The 11,927-nt window shown below is 44.1% G+C and overlaps 1 protein-coding gene across 2 annotated transcripts in view; it reads right to left on the bottom strand.

The window, feature by feature from the left end:
- Window positions 1–398: 398 nt before the first annotated feature.
- LOC130340272 (gastrula zinc finger protein XlCGF26.1-like) overlaps window positions 399–11,927 on the bottom strand; it is a 54,978-nt gene continuing 43,449 nt past the window's right edge. The window contains exons 2-5 of one of the 2 annotated variants that reach the window (XM_056554163.1): window positions 8,373–8,552; window positions 7,203–7,329; window positions 6,541–7,119; window positions 399–3,047 (exon numbers count right to left, since the gene is read on the bottom strand). In XM_056554163.1, the coding sequence (XP_056410138.1) occupies window positions 2,146–3,047; window positions 6,541–7,119; window positions 7,203–7,329; window positions 8,373–8,552 (1,788 nt within the window). In that variant the 3' untranslated portion in view covers window positions 399–2,145. The remainder of the gene's footprint in view (window positions 3,048–6,540; window positions 7,120–7,202; window positions 7,330–8,372; window positions 8,553–11,927) is intronic. The other variant, XM_056554164.1, reaches the window with a different exon arrangement.

The following is an 11,927-nucleotide window of genomic DNA, read 5'->3' as shown; positions in this document are numbered from 1 at the left end:
CCTACAGACCATCGGCGTTGAAGTGGACAGACTAAGCTCTATCGACATATCTTGGACAGGCAGAGTAGCAGCCTTTAAAATGCTTCTTCTACCCGCTTCCTCCATCTCTTTAGAACCCTCCCGATTGCTGTTCCTAAATCCTTCTTTTCTAAGGCCCAAGCCCTTTTGTCATCCTTTGTGTGGTCAGGCAACAGGCCCAAATTGTCCGCATCCATATTGACTAAGTACAGAGACATGGGAGGACTTGGAGCACCAGATTTGTGGTGTTATTATCTTGCCGCCCTGGTGGGGATGTTGAGAGGTTGGTGCAAGGAAGATTTGACTACTGCTTGGGTCCATATAGAAAACTCCTTGGTTTCCCCATACTTACTTAAAGACGTTCTTTTTCTGCCATACTGGTCTCCACACCGCCCCCTCTTCCAACGCTATTGTGGCGGCCTCATTTAAGGCATGGGTAACAAACCTCTCTCTAGTGGACACAACCACGGACAAAACTCTCATTCCCATATCTCTTATACAAAGCATGAGCCCTGACATATGGCTGGTCCCATGGATTCACAGTGGGCTTACACATCTCCACCAACTTTATTTATCTGAAACCCTACTACCCTTTTCAGAATTGCACTCTACCTTTTCTATTTCTCATTCTGACGTCTACAAGTTTCTGCGCTTGCATCATTTCTTACTTCATACTCCACCATCTTCCATCCAGTTACATAAACCCTCTTACATTTTTCTCTCTAGCAACCTAAAGGGCCTTCGCCCCTTATATTCTAATGTATCCCATACTTCCCAATTTCGCAAATCACACCCCTTTCGTTCCTGGGAAAACGAGCTGGGCAAATCTATCTTTGAATCCCAATGGTGAGCGGCTTTCCAGAATATACGTAGAGCCTTTCAATGTGTTTCACATGTTGAGTCTGCTATGAAGACCATATTGAGGTGGTACTACACTCCTGAGCCCCTGTCCCACATCTACTCAGAAATGACTGGACTATGTTGGCGTGATTGTGGACAGAGGGGCACATTGTTACACATTTTGTGGGAATATCCCTCCATTAAAGCCTACTGGCTTGCCTGCAAACAGCTCTTGAATGAGGTTTTAGGGGAGGAGAGGGCCTGGACCCCACAACAGATTTTATTGTTTCTCGATTTATCTGATATACCTAGACCCGAGAGAGACTTAATATGTATTATCCTAATTGTGATGAAAATTTCACTTACCAGCATGTGGAAATCACCCAACACCCCATCTATAGACATGGTCATTAATAAAGTAAATACCACCTACACATATGAACGCATCATCGCCTATGGTAACGGCTCATATTTCACAAGCGATGGAATAGGTGGTCTTCCACAACACAGGCTACTGGTACTATATAACCTGCTGAGATCACTTACATTCCCTTTGCGGGTCCTTTTCTACGATCCTCCACCCCCCCCCTTCTCCTACCTGCCTATCCTTTCAACACCTTCTCCTGACTCCTTACACCTCTTACCCCTACACCCTCCTACCCCTACCTGTTCCTCTATTACCCTCCATTACCGCTCCCATAATTTCCTACTGAGATAGATATCAGGATGTAGACTGTTTACATGCCACGCAGAGTAACTAAACTCTTGACACTCAAACCCTGTAGTGGGTCAACGCTAGCTATTACTATATGACTAGCCCATTAGAGTTCAAAGACACATTGCCATATATTCTTGCAATTGTACAAGTCAACTTATTCCACCTTTGTTCTTAGGTTCTTTTGATTTTTTTTACTTGTATGTTTACCTGTTTATATACTTGCTTGACTTCTACTTAGTCCCCTGCAAGGGACTTGCATTGTTCTTTTAGATTGTCAAAAAATATTCAATAAAAACTATTGAAACAGAAAATGGCTTCTCCCCTGTGTGAGTTCTTTGATGTTGAATAAGACTTGCTTTATCAGTAAAACATTTCCCACATTCTGCACATGAAAAATGGCTTCTTCCCTGTGTGAGTTCTTTGATGTTGAATAAGACTTGATTTATCAGTAAAACATTTCCCACATTCTGCACATGAAAAATGGCTTCTTCCCTGTGTGAGTTCTTTGATGTTTTTACAAGATTTGATTTCACAGTATAACATTTCCCACATTATGCACATGAAAATGCCTACTCCCCTGTGTGAGTTCTTTGATGTTGAATAAGACCTGATTTCTGAGTAAAACATTTCCCACATTCTGCACATGAAAATGGCTTCTCTCCAGTGTGAGTTCTTTGATGTAGAATAAGACTTGATTGATCAATAAAACATTTCCCACATTCTGGACATAAAAATGGCTTCTCTCCAGTGTGAGTTCTTTGATGTTGAAGACGACTTGATTGATTAGTAAAACATTTCCCACATTCTGGACATGAAAATGGCTTCTCTCCAGTGTGAGTTCTTTGATGTTGAATAAGATGTGATTGATTAGTAACACATTTACCACATTCTGGACATGAAAATGGCTTCTCTCCAGTGTGAGTTCTTTGATGTTGAATAAGACTTGATTGATTAGTAAAACATTTCCCACATTCTGGACATGAAAATGGCTTCTCTCCTGTGTGAGTTCTTTGATGTACAACAAGACCTGATTTAAAAGGAAAACATTTCCCACATTCTGAACATGAAAATGGCTTCTCCCCTGTGTGAGTTCTTTGATGTTCAACAAGATATGATTTCTGAGTGAAACATTTTCCACACTGTGAACATGCAAATGGCTTCTCCCCTGTGTGTATTCTCTGATGTTTAACAAGACTTGATTTAGAAGTAACACATTTCCCACATTCTGAGCATGAATATGGTTTCTTTCCTGTATGAGCTCGTTGGTGTCCAACACCCCTTCTGTGACCTTTCTGTGATGACTGAGAAGACAGGACCTGTATATAAGGATGAGATGACAGATCTTGGCTGTGAAGGGCTGAGGGTGTATCTGGGATAATGGAATGTTCTTCATATGTATCTTGTGTGATATCATCATCTGCTTTATAATCTGAAGATATAAGATTCTCCTCTGATCTCCTGCTACAAGAATCTGCAGAGAATAACACAGATTTTATTATCACTATTAACCCCTTAACAACCCAGGACATTTTTGTATTTCTAAGCAATAGTACTTTGTAAATCCACCCTTCATTTTTAAATAAGATTTACTGCAAAACTGAAGAAAGATAGTTGCTATGATGGCGGAGCAGCCATACAACAGTGGTTTCAAACTGTGGCCCTCCAGATGTTGCAAAACTTCAACTCCCAGCACACCCGTGAGTTGATGTTTTGCAACATCTGGAGGGCCACAGTTTGACACCACTGCCTTACAAGGAGCAGGGACACCTGTCTTTGACAATCATGTGGACGCAGCCTCAGGGAAAATCACTGCTATGGGGCCCAGTCAGGGACCAAATGACCGTGCCCCCCAATCCACCTGACCCCGCAGGTTATAATGGAGCAGTCATCCAAACCGCCCCCTTTATAATCCTCATGCCAGCCAGAGAATTACGGCAAAGGATAGGGGATACATAATAGATCACGGGGGTCCGACCCTTGGGACTCCCTGCGATCTCCTAAACGGGGCCCTGGCAGTCTGCTTGAAGGGGGCGGACCGACCCTGCATGGAGCGGCGGCCGACACTCCCCCTCCATGTATCCCATAGAAATACATGGAGGTGGTGTGTCGGAAGCGGCATCCTGTAGGGGTCGGAACGGCCGATTTAGGCAGACTGCCAGGGTCCCGTTCAGGAGATCGCGGGGAGTCCCAAGGGTCGGACCCCCGTGATCTATAACCTATCCCCTATCCTGTCTAGGCAGACAGTATCACATTTTTTGTCTTTTGTCTATTAATGTGTATAGAAAGACTTATGTCCTAATAAAGTTAGTGAAATTTTCCTGGAACCAAGTTAAAAGAGGAACCTTTATTTTTAATGATTTTGGCTCACAGCTCACCAGCCGCACCTATACCTCCATTTGGACCCACACAGGTGACCCAAACCGGAACATTTCCGTATCAGAGGGAAAGAATGAAGGGATATAAAGGGGTACTCTACTGCTAGACATCTTATCCATTATCCTAAGGATGGGGGATAAGATGTCTGATCGCGGGGGTCCGGCTGCTGGAGCCCCGAGGATCTCCTGCAGCACCCCCCGTTCTAAACAAAAGCCAGATTCCAGTGGTTGTAACATCACTACTGGCCACTACTTCACAATCTCTGCCTCTGGCTCTAAAGTACCCCTTTAACCCCTTAAGGACTCAGCCCTTTTGGACATTTTCGTTTTTTCCTCCTCACCTTAAAAAAATCATAACTCTTATATTTTCATCCACAGACTAGTATGAGGACTTGTTTTTTGCGCGACCAGTTGTCCGTTGTAATGCCATCACTCACTTTACCGTAACATGTATGGCGCAATCAAAAAAGTACTATGTGTGGGGAAATTAAAAAGAAAACCGCAATTTAGCAAATTTCCTTTTCACGCCGTACAAGTTACAGTAAAAATGACGTGTTCTTTATTCTTTGGGTCAATACGATTAAAATGATACCCATCATAACATACTTTTCTATTACTGTTGCGCTTAAAAGAAAATCGCAAACTTTTTAACCGAATAAGTAAGTTTAAAATCCCCCTATTTTGAAGGCCTATAACTTTTTCATTTTTCCATATAAGTGGCGGTATGAGGGCTCAATTTTGCACCGTGATCTGTACTTTTTATTAAGGGGGTATTCCAGGCAAAAACTTTTTTTTTTTATATATCAACTGGCTCCAGAAAGTTAAACAGATTTGTAAATTACTTCTATTAAAAAATCTTAATCCTTCCAATAGTTATTAGCTTCTGAAGTTTTCTGTCTAACTGCTCAATGATGATGTCACGTCCCGGGAGCTGTGCATGATGGGAGAATATCCCCATAGGAACTGCACAGCTCCCGGGATGTGAGTCATCAGAGAGCAGTTAGACAGAAAACAACAACTCAACTTCAGAAGCTAATAACTATTGGAAGGATTAAGATTTTTTAATAGAAGTAATTTACAAATCTGTTTAACTTTCCGGAGCCAGTTGATATATAAAAAAGTTTTGGCCTGGAATACCCCTTTAATACCATATTTGCTTATATAAAACTTAAATACATTTTTTATAATTTTTTGGGGGAATAAAATGTTATAAAAAAGCAGCTATTTTGGACTTTATTTTTTTACGTACACGCTGTTCAGCGTACAGTATCATTAACATTTTATTTTAATAGTTTGGATATTTACGCACGCGGCGATACCAAATATGTATATAAAATATATATATATATATATTTTATTTTTACACTTTTTGGGGGTGAAATAGGGAAAATGGGACAAGTTACGTTTTTATTGGGGGAGGGGATTTTTCACATTTTATTTTAGTTTCTTTAAATACTTTTTTTTACTTTTATTTTTACACTTTAATAGTCCCCAGAGCAGACTATTTATAGCAATCATTTGATTGCTAATACTGTTCAGTGCTATGCATAGGGCATAGCACTGATCAGTGTTATCGGTCATCTTCTGCTATGGTCTACTCGATCGCAGACCAGAACAGAAGACCCGTGGAAGGCAGCAGAGGCAGGTGAGGGGACCTCCGTGCGCCGTTCTGGATGATCGGATCACCGCGGCAGCGCTGCGAACGATCCGATCATCCCTTTTAGTGTCCGCAATGCTGCAGATGCCATGATCTGTATTGATCACGGCATCTGAGGGGTTAATGGTGGGCATCCGCGCGATCGCGGATGTCCGCCATTACCGGCGGGTCCCTGGCTGCGATCAGCAGCCGGGACCTGCCGCGCATGATCCGGGCATCGCTGCGATGCCCGCGGTTATGTATAGGACGTAAATGTACGTCCTGGTGCGTTAAGTACCAGCTCACCAGGACGTACATTTACATCCTGCGTCGTTAAGGGATTAAAGGAAAATTCTAGTACATGAGTCCTTATCCCCTACTGTGTATAGGGATATATGCCTGATCACTGAGGGGGGGGGGCCCGACCACTGAGACCCTCGCGATCTCCTGCCTGGCATCCCATTTGTGTATCTCCGTCTCTCCCATAGAGATTCATGGAGAGACATGTCGGGCACCTCTTGGTGCGGTGGTTGACAGTAATCCCTGCACGGAGCGGAGGTCACCTGTGCCTGGAGAGATCTGGGGTGCTGGGCAGGAGATCACGGGGGGTCCCGGCGGTCGGACCCCCCACGATCAGACACTTATCCCCTCTCCTCAGGATGAAAAAGGAAAGATAGCGACTCCAGAGAGACAGAGAGCTGGTATCTACTGCAATATGGAGTAATATTAGTCTGTATATAATGTGTTTGATTCATAAACAGTATGGCGGTATTATTCAGTCACTATGTAGTGGTGATGGGATCAAGTCGACTGCTATAGAGTCAATATAGGGGGAGGGGGATAGTATTTACCCTGGAGATTCTAGTTACACCAATACTTCCCGAAAATATTATTGCAACCGGTGACTGAATAGAATCTGTGACCCTTCTCCGTATTTAGTGGTTACTACTCACCTGGGTGGTTACCTGTAGGAATGTCCTCCTTATACTGCTCATCACTGCTCACATCTGTCTCTTTTTCTTCCTTTATGTCTGAAGCATTCATATAGATCAGATCTTTTCCTATAGGACTGTCCTTGTCCTCCTTATACTGCTCATCACCGCTCACATCTGTCTCTTCTTCCTTTATGTCTGTAGCATTAATATAGATCAGATTTTTCCCTGTAGTAATGTCCTCCTTATACTGCTCATCACTGCTCACATCTGTCTCTTTTTCTTCCTTTATGTCTGAAGCATTCATATAGATCAGATCTTTTCCTATAGGACTGTCCTTGTCCTCCATATACTGCTCATCACCGCTCACATCTGTCTCTTCTTCTTCCTTTATGTCTGTAGCATTTATATAAGTCAGACCTTTCCCTGTAGGAATGCCCTTGTCCTCCTTATACTGCTCATCACCGCTCACATCCGTCTCTTCCTTTATATCTGTAGCATTAATATAGATCCGATTTTTCCCTGTAGTAATGACCTCCATATTCTGCTCATCAAGAGGACGGGGACACCTCTCTGGTGCTGTTCTCTTACTGGATCTGACTGTAGGGAACACATACAGAGACTGAATTCATTCTTTACATACAAATAATGAGAGGACGTGTGTATATAGTCATGTCTATTACCTGGTGATGTGAGGGGCTGCTGATCCTCCATCATGACCTGATCCTTGTACTGATCCTTGTGTCCTTCTACATACTCCCACTCCTCCATGGAGAAATAGACCGCCACGTCCTGACACCTTATAGGAATCTGACACATAATGATACAATCATCACCCCGACCCCTCCAGTGGTGTTACTGTATAATGTCCCAGCATTCCCAGCAGTGTCATCTCTCCAGTCATCACCAGACCCCTCCATTACTGTATAATGTCCCAGCAGTGTCACCTCTCCAGTCATCACCAGACCCCTCCATTACTGTATAATGTCCCAGCAGTGTCACCTCTCTAGTCATCACCAGACCCCTCCATTACTGTATAATGTCCCAGCAGTGTCACCTCTCCAGTCATCACCAGACCCCTCCATTACTGTATAATGTCCCAGCAGTGTCACCTCTCCAGTCATCACCAGACCCCTACATTACTGTATAATGTCCCAGCAGTGTCACCTCTCCAGTCATCACCAGACCCCTCCATTACTGTATAATGTCCCAGCAGTGTCACCTCTCCAGTCATCACCAGACCCCTCCATTACTGTATAATGTCCCAGCAGTGTCACCTCTCCAGTCATCACCAGACCCCTCCATTACTGTATAATGTCCCAGCATTCCCAGCAGTGTCACCTCTCCAGTCATCACCAGACCCTCCATTACTGTATAATGTCCCAGCAGTGTCACCTCTCCAGTCATCACCAGACCCCTCCATTACTGTATAATGTCCCAGCAGTGTCACCTCTCCAGTCATCACCAGACCCCTCCATTACTGTATAATGTCCCAGCATTCCCAGCAGTGTCACCTCTCCAGTCATCACCAGACCCCTCCATTACTGTATAATGTCCCAGCATTCCCAGCAGTGTCACCTCTCCAGTCATCACCAGACCCCTCCATTACTGTATAATGTCTCAGCAGTGTCACCTCTCCAGTCATCACCAGACCCCTCCATTACTGTATAATGTCCCAGCAGTGTCACCTCTCCAGTCATCACCAGACCCCTCCATTACTGTATAATGTCCCAGCAGTGTCACCTCTCCAGTCATCACCAGACCCCTCCATTACTGTATAATGTCCCAGCAGTGTCACCTCTCCAGTCATCACCAGACCCCTCCATTACTGTATAATGTCCCAGCAGTGTCACCTCTCCAGTCAGCAGCTCCATCATCTTGTTGATGAGTTCTCGGATCTTCTGTTCATCCATTTCCTCATGTATCAGGCAGTGAGGTGGGGGCCCCGGGATTGGGCTCAGGGTTCTTCCCCATCCTTCACACACAGGGGCCCGACAGCGCCCACTAGAGGACTTCTTCACTACTGTGTAATCCTGTGTATGGAGAGACACATTAATATCACTACATACATTCCCAAAATCCCTCACCTCTCCAGTCATATCCATCTGTTATTACATAGATAAGAATGAGGTCATGTGACATCACTCCCAGAATCCCTCACCTCTCCAGTTATATCCTTCTGTTATTACATAGATAAGAATGAGGACATGTGACATCACTCCCAGAATCCCTCACCTCTCCAGTCATATCCATCTGTTATTACATAGATAAGAATGAGGTCATGTGACATCACTCCCAGAATCCCTCACCTCTCCAGTCATATTCATCTGTTATTACATATATAAGAATGAGGTCATGTGACATCACTCCCAGAATCCCTCACCTCTCCAGTCATATCCATCTGTTATTACATAGATAAGAATGAGGTCATGTGACATCACTCCCAGAATCCCTCACCTCTCCAGTCATATCCATCTGTTATTACATACATAAGAATGAGGTCATGTGACATCACTCCCAGAATCCCTCACCTCTCCAGTCATATCCATCTGTTATTACATACATAAGAATGAGGTCATGTGACATCACTCCCAGAATCCCTCACCTCTCCAGTCATATCCATCTGTTATTACATACATAAGAATGAGGTCATGTGACATCACTCCCAGAATCCCTCACCTCTCCAGTCATATCCATCTGTTATTACATAGATAAGAATGAGGTCATGTGACATCACTAGTAATAGTATAGAGAATTTTGGGTATCTCCCAACCGAATAATAACAATACTCCCAGTCAATTATGCAATGAAAAAGGGGGGGGGGGGGGAGAGGAGTGACTAAGACTTAACTTTTAATCAAGTAATCTTAAAAAATATATATAAATTATATGTGAATGTACAGTGTGGGGTAGATCTGATAATGTCTCCCCACCATAAAGACGCAATAATTACACACTGTTAAATGACCACGAGTGTTTAGTATTGTAATTTTAGCATCATCAATTATTTCCCTTAATGCCCGACGCGTTTCGGTCACCATCCATGACCTCCTCAGGGACAGGTAGGGTGTTATTTCATATACCAGATGAGCCCTGCTTATATGTGGTACAGTCCTAAGCCACGTCTACATATAGCAGGGAACAAAACACTCATCACAAGCAGGCAGTGATACAGTACCGCCTCTTGATATTACTTAGAATCCAGAGTCATAAATAGACAAATAGCAGACCCTGGAGCGCCTTGGATATGGTCAATCCCTGGAAAAAAGCACATATAGACACAAGCTGCTGTCAGGTCACGTCTCATAATCATTATTAACCTGAAAGAAAAAACAGCCGTGTTACTTACAGTTAGGCGTCTAACGATAGTCTCCATGTGCATACCCGCTTGGTTGCGGGGAGCCGTACAGTCCTGTTGGCTTCTACAGTGCACATGGAGAGACACCGCGGCGTTCTGTGTAATATCCGATCGCCGGGCGGAAGGGAGGCGGGGCCCGGGTGACGCAGCTTCCGGTTTACGCCGCCGATCCGGAAATGCGTAGCCGCTCTGTGTTAGAGAGCGGTAACTAGGCAACCCGATTAACTCCACTGTGCCCGGACAAAAGGACAAGGTTTACAAGAATGAGTAGAACCGAAGGTTTTTAAACTAGCTCATACTGCAACAATGTAGCCTTACTTGTCAACGTGTTACTGTAGGTCAAAAGTGAAGAGTAAATCTGAAACTATTTGGGACATGTGTGGAGAAAATTGGAGGGGCTTATATAAATATCCATGTGATATAGGGACATTTTATTTTATGACGGATCTTGTCTAAGTTGGATGGAATAGAGGTAGACACCAATACACTTTTAGGAGGGATTGATGTGGAAGCACTCTATTCATCAATCCCGCACCAGAAAGGCCTTATAGCAGTTAACTACTATCTTTCCACATGTCCCACCTATATGTTAGATCACAATAGGTTCATACTTATCCTGATGGAATTCATCCTCAGCCACAATTACTTTCTCTTCGACGGACGCTATTACCACCAACTAAAAGGGACTGCCATGGGCAGTCCCTGTGCGCCTACATACGCAAACTTGTATTTGGGCTGGTGGGAGGCCACAATAGCGTTCGTCGAGGAGAGGGAGTGGCTGAGTGATCTGGTACCTCTGTGGGTTAGATATATCGATGACGTCCTTGTCCTATGGACGGGATCGGAGATTCAATTCAAGGAGTTCATGGAATCCATCAACAGGAATGATATTGGGCTGACCTTCACATACACGTTAGACAACCGTACATTAGACTTTCTGGATGTAACTATCACTAAAAATGGAGAAGGAGGCCTTTACACCAATGTGTATAGAAAGGCCACATCCACGAACAGCCTCCTGAGGTGGGAGAGTTGCCACCCGGGCCCCCTGAAAAGGGGGATTCCAAAGGGGCAGTATCTCCGCCTCAGGAGGAACTGTTCACAGGAGACGGATTTTGAGGCGCAGGCACGGGACTTGAGGGGGAGATTTCGCGATAGGGGATACCCCGACCATGTATTAACCTTGGCATATAAAACGGCAAAGGATACCCCTAGAGAACAGTTACTTGTCCCCAAGCAACACACGGAAGAATCCAGGATATGCAGAATTATTGGCACATTCGACAATATGTCAGGCCCAATTAGAGAAATTATTCAGCGCCATTGGAGTGTTCTGCTTATGGATGAAGATCTACGTACCTTAATAGGAGAATATCCACAAATTACATACCGTAAGGTCAAAAGTATAGCCGACATGGTGACTCAAAGCCATCTTTCACCTATTCCACCTACCCCCACATGGCTCAACCGGACCACACTAACTGGCTCACATGCGTGTGGTCACTGTCGAGCCTGTACACACATGAGTAAAACTCTTCAAATATCACTACCAAGGCTCAACAGAATGTATAGAATTAAAACCTTTATCAACTGCAGTACCAAAGCAGTCATCTACATAGCCGAGTGCTCATGTGGTCTGAAATACGTGGGAAAGACTATTCGTGAACTCCGTAGACGAGTCCTCGAACATGTTGGCGATGTGAGGAACAAGAGAGACACAGCTATTTCCAGACATATCCATGAAGTCCATGGGGGCGACATTAAACACCTGCGCTTCTATGGCATTGAGAATATGCGTCCATCTATACGCGGTGGAGATTTAGACCAACTATTATTACAACGCGAAACGCGTTGGATTTATACGCTTGACAACGTTACACCACACGGCATGAATGAAATGCTGTGTTTCACTAGTTTCATTGAGACACAGTGACGGGGAATAGGCAGGGGGATATTTTGGAGAGGTAGCTAGTGGGGGTTGTAGTCAACCCATGATGCAGTATATCCCCCCCCTTTTTTATTTTAGGGACTACTAGGGTTTGATAGACTAG

Source organism: Hyla sarda, unplaced genomic scaffold (assembly GCF_029499605.1).
Source record: "Hyla sarda isolate aHylSar1 unplaced genomic scaffold, aHylSar1.hap1 scaffold_580, whole genome shotgun sequence".
Lineage (NCBI taxonomy): Eukaryota > Metazoa > Chordata > Amphibia > Anura > Hylidae > Hyla > Hyla sarda.
This window is presented reverse-complemented; position numbering and strand designations above follow the sequence as displayed.